The sequence below is a fragment of the Labeo rohita genome, chromosome 14 (genome assembly GCF_022985175.1).
Source record: "Labeo rohita strain BAU-BD-2019 chromosome 14, IGBB_LRoh.1.0, whole genome shotgun sequence".
NCBI classification, from domain to species: domain Eukaryota; kingdom Metazoa; phylum Chordata; class Actinopteri; order Cypriniformes; family Cyprinidae; genus Labeo; species Labeo rohita.
In genome coordinates, this window is record NC_066882.1 from 24370280 (window position 1) to 24388223 (window position 17944).

At 33.8% G+C, this 17944-nt stretch overlaps 1 protein-coding gene across 1 annotated transcript; it reads left to right on the forward strand.

Annotated features, from left to right (window-relative positions):
- The first annotated feature begins 1876 nt into the window (after positions 1-1876).
- On the forward strand, positions 1877-17944 carry myoz3a (myozenin 3a). Its single transcript, XM_051127092.1, has 6 exons — positions 1877-2020; positions 3662-3746; positions 6619-6776; positions 7176-7323; positions 9393-9576; positions 16896-17944. The coding sequence occupies exons 2-6, from the start codon at positions 3671-3673 to the stop codon at positions 17077-17079; spliced, it is 750 nt and encodes a 249-aa protein (XP_050983049.1). The 5' UTR covers positions 1877-2020; positions 3662-3670; the 3' UTR covers positions 17080-17944.

The following is a 17944-nucleotide window of genomic DNA, read 5'->3' on the forward strand; positions in this document are numbered from 1 at the left end:
CTCAAAGGTCGGAGTTGGTAAAATGATCCGAGCTTCCCATCACTACTACGAATCACTTCTAAGTTCATCATCTGTGTACTCCGGCTAAAAAAGGTAGAGTATAGCGAAAATCTTATTTTCTCCTACAACTTTAGATTCGTCCGACATCGTTGTACCTTTTTGTTTGTAAACAGCATTTGACTTATTTGCACTTTCTTAGTCTTTGCGGGTTCGCTTTGTAAACACTGGGTCTGTAGTTCCGCATGACCTTACGACGTGATTCAATAGTACCTAGTGTCGTGAACGTGCATCCCAGAGCCTGTGCTGCACGAGCTTTTATGCTTAAAAAGTATACAAATTTTTATTTTCCGAAAAAAAATGACAGATTGTTTCACTAGATAAGACCCTTCTTCCTCGGCTAGGAAAAATCTATAAAAATCTAAATATTTTCCTCAAAAAACATAATTTCTTTACGACTGAAGACAGAAAGGCATGAACAAGGGGGTGAGTAAATTATTTGTGAATTGTTGTTCTGGAAGTGGACCTCTCCTTTAACACTGTTGCCACGGTTTGTTTTTCATGTCCGCGGGTTGAACGACCCCAATAACGTGATATTAGCCCCTGGAATGCTAATTTTACCAGGGGAATCCCACCAAAAAATGTGTATTTTACCCCCCAGAACACTATTTTTCCAGGGGGACCCTCCTTGAAACGTGACTGGGCTAGTTTGGAGTAGCAATTGGGCAATTAGGCAATGGAGTAGCAATTTAGTACTTGGCATGTGAGTACTAAACTAAGTTCTCTTTCATGTCTTATTGTGCTTAAACTGTCAGACACAGAAGTTTATGTTAAAAACACACAGGAGTTACAAAAACAGTGGGTTATGTCTGTGAAGGTAAACAGCTGGGAAAGAAATGGCATGTTTATATTAGACCTGTGTGGCAGCAGCGTAATATACAGTAAATAAATCAATAAATCCACTGCTCTCGTCTCCTCTGAGGCTGGGACTCTAAATAGTGTTCTGTGCTCATCTGTGCAGCCAACGACAGAACCATTAACATGCTTTGCTCGAACTTTTGCCATGATATTAGAACTGGTACAATGTTTTCGCTTGCCAAAAAAAAAAAAAAAAAAAAAAAAAAAAATGGAGCCCCATATAATAAGATACCCATACCACGTCACTACAGGAGCAAAATCTGACATGCTGTTTTTTCGCATGCTTGCAGAGAAAGCTTACCAAAACAAAGTTAGTGGGTTGTCCTTTCACATTTTCTGGGTTGGTAGATGCACTGGGGACTTGATTATAGTGCTTAAACATAGAAAAAGTAAGATTTCCATGACATGTCATTTATGTAAAAAAATAAAAAAAAAAAAAAAAACATTTTCAAAAATCTTACAGATTTCAAACTTTTGGAATGGTAATTCACATGTTAATTAATGTGATGTTTATTTAAACTTCATTATAGAATCAAAGCAACCATACGGAAGAGAGGTCTTTTTTAAATCTCAATTGTTTTCCAAAGAAATCAACAAAATAAATGCAGAGCAGATGGGGAAAGGACATTTCAGAAATTATCATAGGCTCTCAAATGGTGCAAATTAGTGTGCAAAGATCTCAATATGTGCTCAAATACTTCTCAGACACTTCAAACTCTCCTGAGAATCAGTGATCAGAGCCTTTAGCACTGCATTTAAGATGAGGTCAAAGGTGAAGTTTCAGCTGTGATCCTGACAGTGAGACAAAAGCATAGATCTTAACCAGGACTGAGCAACGATCTCCAATGACAACAAATACAAATACACACAGTCTGGTCTGCACGCAAAAGTGGCATCAGGTTTTTATTATGGGGGTCAGAAGGGGTGCGTCAGGGACTAAATGCTTTGCCCCATTTAGCTCCTGTCGTTTGGCTAAATTAGCAGCGATGATGTCATCGGCAGGGGCTGAGATGAGTCTATAGAAACCGGCTTCACGCTGCTGCGCGCTCACACTCACACAGACCAGCCAACACACCGAACATCATCTTCTCCAGCACACACTCAGGTAAGCCAGAAACTCGCTCGTCTGTGTGTGTGTGTGGTCATCTAATCCGCAGAGCAGCTGTGTAAACGCAGAGTGTGTCCAATCAGATGTAATCTGTCAAATCTGAACTTTTAGCATGACAAAATGCTTCCTATGAGAACAGCAGAATGACAAAGAGGATTTGAACTAAGCCAATGAAATTTAGTAGAGCTAATTAAATAAACCGAACATTTTAATTAAAATTGCTCCAAAAAAAAAAAAAAAAAAAAAAAAAAAAAAAAAGTGTACACCTTGTATAGTATTATTAAAAATGTACTTTTATTAGGGGCCAATATTTACCATCTTGGCTTGACTTTGATGGGCATTTTCTTACCATATAAAACACCCTGCATGGCATCTTTTTATGTCAAATACTAATATCAGTTATTATATAGACTGTTACCTATAAAATTAAATCAACACATAAGTCATATTTAATACAAAACTATGATTTAATCTGTATTCAATAAATAAAATGTAATATGTACTAATAATACATTTTTTTTATTAATACATTATATTACTTTATATATTTTTCCATATTTTATCAAAATAATATTATAAAAACATTAAAAAAAAAAATACACCGGATGTTAACATTTTTCATTTACTATTAGAATAAAATTTTTTAAAATATATAATTAAAATCAAATATAAAACAAATACATTTAAATATACTGAATGTTACAATTACAATACACAGGAATTCATTAAAAAACACTATTAGTACAAAATTAAAGCAGATATTAATTTTACAAAATATATAAATAATAATAATAATAATAATAATAATAATAATGATGATGATATGAATAGTTATTCTTATTAGTAATGGTATTAATAATAAAATAATAATTATTGTCATTGCATATTATTGTTTAAATATTAAATATAATAAAAACATAATCATTATAATAATTATTATTATTATTTATTATTAATAATAAAAAACTATTATTATTATTATTACTAAATATTATTCATATTATTGTATATATAATTATATTAGTATAATATGTAATTATATATATATATATATAATATGACTACTATTATTTTTTAATATTATTATTAATAATACTAATACTAATTATTATTATTGAATAATAATGTATTATTATATATTTTAATAATTATTATTATTAACATTACTACTACTATTATTAATAAATATTATTCACGTTGTTATTGTTTTATAATAATAATATATAATAATAATAATAATACTGTTATTATTAAAGAATTATTTTTGTATAATAAATATATTATTATATACTATAATGCTAAAAAAATTATCATTATTATTATTATTGTATAATAATATATTATTATATAATATAATATGACTATTATTATTATTAAATATGATTATTATTGTTGTTGTTATCATTGCATAATATGTTACTATAATAATAATAATAATAATAATACATATTATTATTATTATTATCATTATTATTAATAATAATAATTACTCTTATTATTAAATATTAACAATAATGTCGGCACCAATAGCCTTGTGGGCAGTGCGCTGACATATATATATATATATATATATATATATATATATATATATATAATGATTTTTACTATTATTATTGGATGTGACTGAACTGTGTGCAGACCGAGAGAATGCAGACTGCACATCATAGTCTCACCAAACAGAGACAGCAGCAGGCCATGGTCCTGAGCAGAGAAGCAAAGGGAGGTAAGACACACACACACACACACACACACACACACACAATTTTACACTGTATTTTCTATCCCCTTACCTTGAACCTACCCCTCACAGAAAACTTTATAAAAAAAAAACAAAAAAACAAAACAAAAAAAAAACATCCTTTAGTATGATTTATTTGCTGTTTTTCTCATTAGGACCAAAAAATGTCCCGCCAAAGTCAAAATTTACTGGTATTACTATCCTTGTGGGCACATTTGGTCCCCATAATGCAGGGAATACCAGATACACACACACTACAAAGACACTTAAATAAAAGCCTATAGAAACAAACAAAAAAACAGCACACACATTTCTACACATATCATAATAAAAAAACAATCAGTGCTATCATATGGTGATTGCAGACAGACTTCAGTCTTGTAGGGCCTTGTGTAAGAGACGGCGCATTTGATTGACAGGAACAGAAAAGATCAAAGCAGATTCTTCCTCAGTCACTTGAGTGATTTAAACGGAGGGAAATCTCCACATCCAACATTCCTGAAACTATCCCAGCACTTCAGAGGAAACACATCGGGAGTTTGTTAGCAATTTTCCGTTGACGTAAGACACAGAGGGTCTGATCTGGCATCACGTCAACTCCAGCTCAGCTGAATCCGACTCTGGAGAGAGAATTTTATAAGAATAAGCCACGGGCCACTGCTAGCATGAGCCTTAGCAGGAATGCCCTTACTGAAAATGCCACATTAGGGCAAGTCATTTCTCCGAAAGGGTTCCACATTACTGCAGTCTAATAATAATCATCACTGTTACCCAAATAACACAACAAACACCACAGCAGCCGTGACAGAAGAACCCAAGAGCGATTACAATGCAAGACACCCAATCAGTCAAAAAAAAGAGTGGCCATAAAAAAGTGTTTGAACAGTAAAGAGCACTTAGAAATGTTTATATGACACTAATAAAATATCAATCCAGGACTTTAACCGTGAGACACCACCACTAAATGGCATCATCATAAAGCACTTTACTAGGGCTGTCACTAACAATTACTTTGGTAGTGGAGTAATCAGATGATTAATGGAGTAATCTGATAATTATAATGACTTTTTTAGAGGCAATTATGCAATAATAATTGTTTCAAATGAAAGTAAGTAATCAAGTAATCATATGGTTTTATTAAAAAAAAAACTGTTAAAATGCATAATGTGTTATAAACAATAGAGCTATGTACATTATGCCTTATAACAAATGACTGCAGAGGGCGCCAAAGGCCTGACGATTGTTTTTACACTTTACTGGGCCATTTAATCCTTGTTTAATATTGAATAAACAACATTTAAGTCAAATGTCCACTTAATCTTTAATATTTAGCCATTTTGCCAAAAACTTAACATGCAAGCTAAAAATAAAATTAACTCAAAACTTTAACAGTATCTCAGTGATACTAAAATAACACTAAATTTTTTATTTATTATATAAAACCTATACTGTATCATGCACTTTAGTGTAAAATACATTAAAATAATCAGTTCATTAATGCAATTTTTAAAAATTTTTTTGTTGTTGTTGTTTTGTTTTTTCATTTTCTGAGGTTGTTTTTCTTTGGTATCCACTTAAATTCTTTACCGCACCATTTTGTTTCTTCAGAAATCATTCTAATATGCTCATTTGTTGCTCAAGACGCATTTATTATTATCAATGTTAAAAACATCTTAATTTTGTTGAAATTGTGATAAATTTGATTCTTTAATACATAGAACAGCATTTATTTGAGACAGAAATCTTTTGTAACATTTAAAAACAGTTTGATCATTTAGAAAAAATAGTAGTATATACTACCAGTCAAAAGTTTTTGAACTGCTTTTGAAGTCTTTTCTGCTCACTAAGCCTGTATTTAATTTATTCAAAATACAGCAAGAGCAGTAATATTGTGACTTTTTTTACTATTTAAAATAACTGTTTTCTATTTGAATATATTTTAAAGTGTAATTTATTCCTGTGATTTCAAAGCTGAATTTTTAGCATCATCACTCCAGTCATATGATCCTTCAGAAATCACTGTAATATTCTGATTTGTTATTATTATTATGTTGAAAACAGCTGAGTAGAATTTTTTCAGGTCTCTTTGATGAATAGAAAGTTCAGAAGAACAGCATTTATCTGAAATAAAAAGCTTTTGTAACATTATAAATGTCTTCATCATCACTTTTGATCGATTTAAAGCATCCTTGCTAAATAAAAGTATTAATTTCTATCATTTCTTTCCCAGTAAATCAGTGTCACACCCCTGTGGACTGTTTATGTTGGTTTCTCCCTCTTGTGTCCATATTTGGTTCTTCCTGCCCTCACTGTGCTCTGATTAGTTAACTGGTTTCACTTGTTTGTGTATCATTTACAACCCTTTATAAGTTGTTTAAGTTCAATGCTTTGTCTCTGGTCTCATCTATTTGCACGTTTTACTGCCTTCCTGTAACTTGATTGTGGATTATATTAAAGACTTTCGGATTTTACCATTATTCTTGTGCGAGTACGTTCTTCCTAAACGTGTTGTGACAATCAGCATATTAGAATGATTTCTAAATGATCATGTGACACTGAAGACTGGAGTAATGATGCTGAAAATTCAGCTTTGATCACAGGAATAAATTACATTTTAAAATATATTAAAATATAAAGCAGTTATTTTAAATAGCAAAAATATTTCACAATATTAGAGCTTTTGCTGTATTTTGGATCAAATAAATGCAGGCTTGGTGAGCAGAAGAGACTTTTTTAAAAAACAAAAAATCCTACTGTCCAAAAACTTTTGACTGGTAGTGTATACTGTAAAACACTTGACAAAGATCAAGGATGAATGACACCACTCACTAAAGTGACCGTGTGTGTGTCTGTGAAGGTCTGAACCTTGGGAAGAAGATCAGCGTTCCAAAGGATGTGATGATGGAGGAACTGAACCTGAACACCAACAGAGGATCCATCATGTTCCAGGAGCGTCAGAGGAGAGTGGAGAGATTCACGGTGGAAAACTCAGCTGAGGCTCCCACCTTCACATATGTAAGACACCCTGTTTTAAGACACAATATTTACACGCAATATTGGGGAGAAAAATTAAAACTGAAATAAAATTAAATTAAATTTAAAAATGAAAGAAACTCACAGGTTCATATATAGCAAATATAAGGTCATGTGACGTTTTGGGTTGCGGACATGCCGAGAATATGTACTGGATTCCTGCAGGAGTCTATTTGATGAGGTAATGAAACCCGTCTCACATTCTCCTGCTGGGCATCCGTTATGTGAAAGGCTTTCATCAGAGAAATACTCCCAACTGCAATGTTACAAATTAGAAACGACAGATGTGGCTTCAGGTTAAAGGTCATGCATTCATGCTTTACAAGACACTGGATAAACTGCTCTGTCCTGAACGTCTTCCATTTGAACAATATGGAACAGAACCAAATCGAGAACCAGAATGACATGATGACAGACATGCAGGGAGGGAAAGAAAACCTGCTGTATCCAGTGGCTGGTAAACAAAGCCTCGTCACAACCCTGAAGAACACAGTGGCCAAGAAAGGAAGCCCAAACGTCCTGGCACCAGGTACAGTACACACACTCTTTTGACCAGTATTACTAATGACTAATTACACAATACATGTCATTTCTTGTACAGGATTCAGCAAATTTTGTTATATCATATAAAACATTAGATTTATTGATCTGCCACACCAGCGGTCACCACCCAAAATATCTTCAGCGAGTTTTGCAAGGACAAGCATTGCTAACATTTTATAGAAAACATTAAAAAAGTAGTTTATATTTATTAATAACTGTTTAATTAAGAACAGTTTTAATTTAGAATAGTAAATCTTTTTTTTCAAAAGCACATAAAAACTTGCACTGTAAAAAATATATATATTTAACGCTTTTATTTTATTTTATGCTTTCCAGTAAAATATCAAACAATTTTTAAAACAATATAAACGTACTTGAGAACAGTGTTGTTATTGCTTACAACTATTAAATATGAAATATACACTATACAAATATTAACTCTTTTAAAAATTGTTTTGGTAATTCTAATATTGCATAAATATTTGAATTGCCCACAGAATATTAGATGAAAATAAAAGAAAACAAAAGAAAGAACGAAAACAAAGGAGACGAAAATAAACAACTAAAATAAGCTGAAATTGGAATACAAACATTATTAAATTAAAGCTACATAAAAATATTAACAAATAATAATAATAATAATAAAATAAACAACAAAAGAACATAAAATTACTAAATGAAAAAATAAAAGAAAATCAAAATAAAACAATAAAATAAGTTAATAAAATTAAGTGACAAAAGTACAGAAAATTACTAAACAAAAAATAAAACAAAATGAAAAAATAAAACAAAAATAGACAACTGAAATAAGCTGAAACTGAAATACAAACATTATTAAAACCAAATTAAATTAAAGCTACATAAAAATATAAAAAAAAATAAAATAAAAATAAATGACAGAAAACAAATAAATAAGCTGAAATTATAATACAAACATGATTAAAATCAAAATAAATGTAAGGTATATATATATATATATATATATATATATATATATATATATATATATATATTAATAAAAATAAATGACAAAACAAAATTACTAAAAATAATTTAAAAGATGAAACTGAAATACAAAAATTGTCAAAAAAATAAATTAATTAATTAATTAAAACTACATTTTTTTAAAGAAATACTACTACTAATAATAATACAAATCAATAACATAACAAAATTACTAAACAAAAAAAGGAAACGAAAAAAAACCCACTGAAATAAGCTGAATCTGAAATACAAACATTATTAAAAACAAAATAAATTAAAGCTACATAAAAAATTTTAACAAAAATAATAAAAATAAATGACAGAAGAACATAAAGTTACTAAACAAAAAGATAAGAGAACAAAAAAATGAAATAAGCTGAAACTGAATCAGATACATAAAAATATTTTAAAAATAATAATAATAAACAACGAAAAACAAAACAAACAAAGAAGCAAAAGCTGAAAATATAAAAATAAAAGCTAACTGAAAATCTTAAATTCTATATTATAGACATATTTAATACTTAAATACATGATTCATAAAGACTGTGTACTGTTTAACGAGAATTGGTCCTCTTTAATCTTATGCATTGGTGCATATCAAGTTTATCTTGCTTCAGTAATTTTAGCTATTTTAACTGTTTAACAAACGAAACTGATCGTTAAGAAAAAGATGTTTGCAGTGCATCGAAACACACGATTGTATTTCTGAACACGTGAACACGAGGAACATTCTAATATTTCTGACGTCTTTGACAACAGCTTCACTCTTCACTCTTCACTCATCTGATGAGCTGTTATCATTAGCTCGTTTCTGCGCTTAATTAACTCCGTCTAATGTTCTTTCTCCATCTGAGGAGGCTTTAATAAACATCCATCTCCTGTTTCCATCTCCTTATCTGAACGTGGCCCCTGAAGGGACCGGTCAGAATGCCGTTAACGTGAATCCTTGCTGGTCCTGATCGAACCCTATGAGCTAAACGCCGCAGCACGCTAGAATGCGCTTCAGCACAGCAACGCTCCCTCTATAATTGGCCCTGTGAATCACCCAGAGCCATGCTATCGTTTAAGGCTACTCTGGACCGCTGAGAGAGATCCCTCGAGAGAAATTCAACGCCACAGTGATCCCGAAGTCGTATTGTTCACCGTGGCGGGAAGCCCTGGGAGGAAGTGAAGAGCTTATGTCTTCATTCAACGCTCAGGTAGAGGAACCGCCACAGAAACTCCCGCCAGCGAACTACAGGTGCTTTAACAGGTAAGTCTGTTCACTCCACGGCAACAATTGAAACGGCAAACTAGAAAAAAAATGTGACATTAACTGTCCAATAAATGTTGTTTCTAATGCTTATATATTGTTAAAACCAAGGGACAGTTCACCCACAAATGAAAATCCTGTCAGTAATTACTCGCCCTCATGTCTTTCCAAACCCATAAGACCTTCGTTCATCTTCAAAACACAAATTAAGATATTTCTGATGAAATTTGAGAGCTTTCTGACCCTGCATAGACAGTAAAGCAACTGACACGTTCACAGTGCTGGAATTTAAGACCTGGAAACCCTTGAAAATGGCACTATTCCTTAAGAGGTACTTGAAAAGTGCTTGAATTATTGAAAGACAATGTATCTATGAAATAAGTGTTTAAAGGAGAAGTCCACTTCCAGAACAACAGTTTACAAATAATTTACTCACCCCCTTGTCATCCAAGATGTTCATGTCTTTCTGTCTTCAGTCGTAAAGAAATTATGGTTTTTGAGGAAAACATTTCAGGATTTTTCTCCATATAATGGACGTCATTGGTGCCCCGATTTTTTTATTTTTTCAAAAAAAAAAAAAATTGTATACTTTTTAAGCACAAAAGCTTGTGTAGCACAGGCTCTGGGATGCATGCTCTTGAATGATTAATTCATTTTGAACAAATCTTTAATGTGACTCGTGAAGAACGAGTCGTCTCAGGGAGTGATTCGTTCAGTCGTGTATGCGCAACATCCTATTAGTTTCTGTACTGGAATTAGTTCACCTGTTTCAAGTCTTCGGGTTTTTCAAGTCGTTCGTTCATCTTATGGGGCTGTCACGTGATGAACGAACGACTCAAACCCGAAAACTTGTCAGATAACAAGTGAGGTGAGCTAATCATGGACTAAAGACCCAGGTAAACAATGAATTAATCTGTTCTGTTTCTTATAGCATTATAGTTTTGTCTTGTTTGTAGTGTGAACAACGTTTGTGTAAGCAGTAGATGTGTTAGGGAAGTAACACGTAACATTTTAATTATATTTTGCTAAAATGAACGAAATGACTCGAAAAAGATTCGTTCATTTTGCTGAACGAGACTCAGAGGTTCGAGTCAGTAAAATGATCCGAACTTCCCATCACTACTACGAATCACGTGTAAGTTCATCATCTGTGTACTGAGTATGGCGAAAAACTCCATCTTATTTTCTCCTACAACTTGAGAGGAGGACATCGTTGTACCTTTTTGTTTGTAAACAGCATTTGACTTACTTGCACTTTCTTAGTCTTTGTGCATTCGCTTTGTAAACACTGGGTCTGTAGTTCTGCCTACGTTCCGCGTGACCTTTCGACGTGATTCAATAGTACGTGAACGCACATTTGAGAACCTGTGCTACGCGAGCTTTTGTGCATAAAAAGTATTTTTAAAAAATTATTTCCCCCAAAAAATTACCGATCATTTCGCTAGACCCTTCTTCCTCGGCTGGGATCATTTAGAGTCCTTTGAAGCTGCATTTAAACTAGATTTTGCAAGTTCAAAATCGGGGCACCAATGAAGTCCATTATATGGAGAAAAATCTTGAAATGTTTTCCTCAAAAACCATAATTACTTCACAACTGAAGACAGAAAGACATGAACATCTTGGATGACAAAGTGGTGAGAAAATTATTTGTGAATTGTTGTTCTGAAAGTGGACTTCTCCTTTAATTTTGTCAATAAGCACATATCTTTTTTCATGCAAAATTCACACAATTAAAAAAACATAATACCTTATTCGCTTATTTCAATTAATGTCAGAAAACAGTAGAGCTAAGCAAGTAGCAGTACTGACAGTGTTGTGTAAACATGGCTGAAGATGCAAAAAGAGAAACAGATGAACCGAATCAATTGAATCATTTACGCTGGAACCATTCCAGTTGATTCAAACTCATGACTTCGATAATTTATTTCAAGCAATTCACTAGCAAAAACCAGATCAAATTAAAAGAACCATTCATTTTCCAATTTCAACATCGCTTGTAAAGCATGTAGTGATGGGTTAAACTGAGCTTTTTGAAACTCTGAATCAGGGACTTCAAATCTTGTAACGCAAATCATTTAATTTAAATCAAAACAGGTTAGTGAATCATTTTGTGAATTGAATTATTCAAATCAAATGATTCGTGATACGCAAATCAATGTCCCGGAACCAATCACATGATTCACGCTACACAAAGTTGCGATTTAAGTTAAATGATTCGAGATTTGTGATCCGTGATTCGAGTCCTGGATCTGAAATGATGGTAAATGCATCATTAACATTGGGGCGTCAGAACGTGGATTGCGAATCATTTGATTTAGATCAGAACTTCGATCATTCATTTCAAGCGATTCACTAGCAAAAACCAGATCAAATTAAAAGAGCCATTCATTTTCCAATTTCAACATCACTTGTAACGATTTTAAAAAGCACATAGTTAAGGGTGAAACTGAGCTTTTCGAAACGCCGAATCAATTAAATCATTTCACCACAAAATGATTCACTGTTTCGAAGCGCTCCAATCGGATCGTGTATCGCAAGTCATTTGTTTCAGATCGGGACTTCAAACAGCGTAATGCGAATAATTTTATTTAGATTGAAACGGGTTTGTGAATCATTTTGTGAATTGAATTATTCACATCAAATGATTTGCGATACACGATTCAAAGTCTTGATCTAAATCACATGATTCACGCTACACAAAGTTACGATCTAAGTCAAATGATTTGATTTGCGATCTGTGATCTGAGGCCTGGATCTGAAATTATGGTAAACGAATCATTAAGATTGGGACGTCAGAGCGTGGATCGCGAATCGTTTGATTTAGATCAGAACTTCGGAGCACAGATTGTGATTCGTTTGGGACTTCAAACTGTGTAACGTGAATCATTTGATTTAGATCGAAACGGGTTTGTGAATCATTTTGTGAATTTAATTATTCAAATCAAATGATTCACGCTACACAAAGTTGCGATCTAAGTCAAATGATTCGAGATTTGAGATCAGAGTCCTGGATTTGAAACGATAGTCTGTGAATCATTAAGATTGGGAAATCAGAGTGTGGGTCGTGAATCGTTTGATTTAGATCGGAATTTCAGAGCAGAGACCGTGATTCGTTTTGGGACTTCAAAACGCGAATCATTTGATATAGATCAAAATGGGTTTGTGAATCATTTTGTGAATTTAATTATTTAAATCAAATGATGTACGATACGCAATTCAAAGTCCCAATTTAAATCAAATGATTCAAGCTGCACAAAGTTGCAAAGACAAATGATTCGAGATTTGCGATCCACAATCCGAGTCCTGGATCTGAAATGACGGTTCGCGAATCATTATTAAGAGCGTGGATCGCGAATCGTTTGATTTAGATCGGAACTTCGGAGCATTGATCGTAAATCATTTGATCCATATCAGGACTTTGGTGCAGGTTCACAAATCAGGATTTTGGAGCGATTTCGTGAATCTTTTTTTCAGATTTCTTTCCTTAAACAATAGAAGACATCAAAACTATTAAAGCAGTAGTGTTACGGAAACAAAACAGAAAAAATAAATAAAGTATAAACATTTACAGCACCCTTAAGAAAATTAACTGTGGTTTTACTATAGTAAAATCATTGTGATACATTAGTAGTAATACTTCACATGTGCTTCACTTTGTTTTTGACATTTTTTTTATTATTATCTTATCTATTTCTCTTCTCTTATTTTGAAGGATAAGACATTGTTTGATAAGTGGGATCTCTGATTTAAGTCCTTGAAACTCAAAAAAGTAGGGCTTGAAAAGTCCTTGAAAGTTCTGGAATTTCATTTCACAGTATCTGTACGAACCCTGCGTTCAAGACCCATAAAGGAAGTAAGGTCATCGCTAAAATAGTACATGTGACATCAGTGGTTTAACCATAATGTTATGAAGCTACGATAATACTTTTTGTGCACAAAGAAAACAAAAATAATGACTTTATTCAACTCTTTCTTCTCTTCTGTGTCAAATCTGATTATAAAAAAAAAAAAAACTTTATTCGGACTTGCATCAATCGGTTCATCTAAGCATCACAATAATGTTGCACATTATACTGCGACCCATGTAGGGTTGGGACATCCGAGTAGGTTTGGGATTCCCCTATAACAGCTTCTTTATTTGGAAGCGATTAAGTCTTCATTCTCTGCGGTACCAGAAAACCGAGGCAAAACATGATATGAGAAACGGCCTTGAGGGTCACCAAGAGGTTTTGGCACATTAGCTTCATGCGTGCTGATGGTGCGCCTTAAATAGACCCAACAAGACTAATCCACACTATCAAATTATGAAGTCCACTTAAGAGAGCTGCAATGTTTCCACTGCGTCTTCCCATTTGAAACGGGATCCGCAGGGGAGCGAATGACTGAGGAACTATTTAAATGCACCGCCGACTTCTCCTGTCATGGATTTCAGAGCCTCAAGACACACTGCGTACACAGAGGATCAAGTTTCTCATATACAAACTAAAATTGCGTCATGATGTGGAGTCAAATCCAGGTTGCAGGACTGGGTCTATACATGCAGTTTCTTACTTTCTCATCTAAAAAGTCTTAAAACTACATTCTGTGATGCAAAAACAGTATTATTTAATATAGCTGCAAGCAGTGGTTTCCAGGGTTCAAGCGCTTTAAGGCATTTAAGCACATATGAAAGAAGATACTGCATATTATTTAGCAAGCGTATAACTACCTAAATCAATGATTTAAAAAGCATTTTTGGCAAATACAAGTAATTTGCCTTAGAAATAGGTTGTGTTGTTGTTGTTTTTCTTTTCCATTTTTCTGATTGCATGCTTGTTTAGAATCACCTGCCGCATGTGCTCGCCAGGTTTCGTGAAGTTTTGAGTCTTAGTTTAGGCTTTATGGGTTTTGGGGCATTTTTGAACAGCTCCCTTTTTTTTTAAACGACCCCGTTATAGCTTCCCAAACGGTAAATTTCAACAATTTTCAATTTTTAATTATTGATCTAGCGTGTCCATAGAATTACACATTTTTTTTTTCACATTTCTGTGCATTGAGCTTTTTACATCTTCTCAATCAATTAACTAACAATTTAGCTGACAGCAGTGGTTCTAGAGGCAAAGTTGTTCAGAATGAGGAGGTCTATCGTATGATACGAATATCATGCGTATGTGTGAAAAACCACACAAAATACAGTCATTCACCCCCTTTAAAATGTGATATCGCCACCACAGTGGCCGATTTAAAAAAAAAAAAAATTCTCACAGACTTTTGGGGCCATGATCCCATCAGCCTCTGTTAACCATGTCTAATAGGTTCAGTTCATCAGCCTATGGCAGTCATGTTTTTTGAGAACTTTGAGAACTCATGGCACTTTTGAGCAAGACCGTGCACACCAGTGTTTCCCCTCCCATTATATTAGGGGGGCAAGCTATTAAGGAAGTAGAACAATCATAAAAACAATGATCACAACAATAAAACAAAAAAAAATGTAAAATGTAAAAACTGATTGATTTAATGATTTAAAAATGATTTAAAAATTGATTTAAAATAAATTTAAGACAGTTAAAAACAGAAAATGATTACACATAATGCAATCAAAATAAATATATATAATAAATAAATATATGCAATTAAAAGTAAATATATATTTAATGCCTGTATTTGATTATCCGAAAAATTAAAACACACAAGAATTTCTGAAAAAGATAAAGGAAAAAGATTGTAGGGCCCTGTTTAAAATGTTGAAATTGAGATTTTTCGACTTGTTTTTTCACTGAAATAAATGTTTTTGTTATTACACAGAGAGTTCACTTTTTTGTTTTATATTAAAAACAAAGAAGCAAGCCCTGCCCAGATATAAAAAGTAATGCAAAAGTAACGTAACACATTACTTTCCATAAAAATGTAATGAAGTAACATAATTAGTTACTTTTTCAGGGACTAACGCAAAATTGTAATGCATTACTTTTAAAAGTAACTTTCCCCAACACTGCAAAGGGTTGCATAGTTATTGTGCCACCAAGTGGTCAATAAAACCACTTATTGTGCCACCAAGTGGTCAAGCTCTGCAACTTTTTGGCTACGATGGGTCGAAAAACCTAGGATTAGTTTGCAAAAGTATTTTTTTTTTTTTTAATCTTCTCAATCATTTAACTAACAGTTTGATTGACAGCAGTGGTTCTAGAGGCAAAGTTGTTCAGAATGAGGAGGTCTATCGTATGATATGAATATCATGTGTACAAGTGAAAAGCCCTACAATATACAATCGTTGTGGTATCGCCCCCCTAGTGGCTGATTTCTTTTGCATTTCTCACAGACCTTTGGGGTCATGAGTCAAGCAGGACCACCAAGTTTCGTTCTGATCGGCCTCTGTTAACCTTGTCTAATAGGTGCTCAAAATTCATCTGCCCATGACAGCCATGTTTTTTGAGAGACGTAAATGTCTGTATAAAAGCTTGCGCCACTTTGCACCAAGAGCATGCGTACCGATTTTCACATCGATAGGACAAACGGTTGGGTAGTTATGGTTGCATTTATGTTTTTTCCTCTCTTATAGAGCCAGCAAGTGGCCAACCTCCTCAACTTTTTTTTGTGACCTCAGATTCAGCTCTTACATATGCATTGTGAGTTTGCCAAAGATAACTCATTCTGTTTAAAAGTTATAACCGATTTAGTAAAGGCAGCCCTGCCCCTTTGCGACGGTGGAAAAGTCGAAAGTTGAACTTTTTTTAATCATTATTGATATTCACTCTCCAGAGAATCATCCTGCACTGGTTTGGTTGTGATCAGGTGGAAAAACCTAGGACTAGTTCACAAAAGTGGGTTTTTCAAAAAATGCAAAATACCCGAAAATTACGCTAGGGTGATGGACGAATCTAAGGATACTTGAGCCTGTGATGAACTGTTTGAGTTATGAGCGATTTTGCACCTTTGATCGCTGTAGCACCCCCGGCAGGCTGACTGGGGTGAGCCTTGGTTACATTGTAGGTGGTGTGAGTACTACCATTCCTCCAAGTTTCAAGTCTCTACGACTTTGGTCTGGTCTGCCCGATCAGTTTTACGTGGAGATTGCTGATTCTTGGCCATCTAATGATTAGGGTTTCAGCGCTACATTCTGTTATCGCTAGAATATCACACTCCTCTCAGCCAATCAAATTCGAGGACCAGAAAGAACTACTGCTTAAATATTAATAATATAACAATAACACTGCATTGAATAAACATAAATATGGCACATTATGAAGGGGAATGGGTCGTGCATGCCATTTCAAGTTGATGAAATTTCGAGAGCACTTCTAGATTTAGCTCAATTCTTCTTCCTGTGGTTTTTATTTTAGAGCCGCGGTGCCATTTGGAGGTCCTGTGCGCAGTCAGAGGGTGATTCCTGTTATTGGGTTTGAAGCTCTGGAGCCTCCAAATCTTTCTAGCATGACCTTGGCCACCATGTCCAAACGACGCAACTTTAACAGAGCCCCGCGGGGATGGGGCCTCGAATACTCGCCTGAGTCAAATGACCTGTGAGCTCGGCACTGATCCACACCTGTAACATTAGAGGAAAAGACTGTCGCACCGTAAAGACCTGCGCTTTGCACTTTCAGGCCGTCCCATAATGCTCCCTGCAGGAGAAAGGCCAGGGGAGAGCAGCTGGAAGTTTAGATTTACATCGTATAAAAACCAAAATTAAACTGGGATAAAGAGGATCAGGATGAAGAGATGGTTTTAGCTCAGTGCTGGATGAAAGAAGTCTTGTTTGCTCTCCTAAACCATTAAAGGAATAGTTTAGTAAAAATGGCAATTTCCTGAAAATGTAATCCATCCGTAGATATAGAGGAGTTTGTTTGTTTATGGGAACAGATTTGAAGGAATTTAGCATTCAACATCACTTGCTCATCAATGGATCCTCTGCAGTGAATGGGTTCGGTCAAACAGCTGATAATTGTCATTTTTGGATGAACTACTCCTTTAACAAAGCTATACAATAGGAATCAGTCTAAATCTTATAATTGTAGACATGTAATATGCAAATAAATGGTGTTTGGTAGTGTTTTAAGTGTGCAGCAGCGGCCCCTAAATTGTATTTAGACACTTTAAGTACATGGAAACTGTGTTTGACATTGCATTAGATGACTAAATATCAAATACTTATTGTTTTCACACTGAACACTTTTTGTCAAATGTTTTTCTTATAAAATGTGTTTGTGCATCTTTTATAAAATTAATGCCACTTGCTTTGATATTTTGTATCTAATGCAAAAGTGTCCAAATACTTTTCAGGCTGCTGTGTTTCTTAAAAACAGAGCAGGGGGTACATTTGATGATGGCTAGTTTAATGTTAACAAAAGAAAACGGTAACGTAGACTTTCAATAAAAAGTACTTGTTTTCGAA

What these genes read in the sequence shown, in the direction of transcription:
- myoz3a (XM_051127092.1), top strand. Translation starts at nt 3,671, where the DNA reads ATGCAGACTGCACATCATAGTCTCACCAAACAGAGACAGCAGCAGGCC. An exon ending in AGGCTCCCACCTTCACATAT is followed by an intron (nt 6,777 to 7,175) that starts GTAAGACACCCT and finishes AATATGGAACAG; the next exon opens with AACCAAATCGAGAACCAGAA. An exon ending in AACTACAGGTGCTTTAACAG is followed by an intron (nt 9,577 to 16,895) that starts GTAAGTCTGTTC and finishes TTTTTATTTTAG; the next exon opens with AGCCGCGGTGCCATTTGGAG.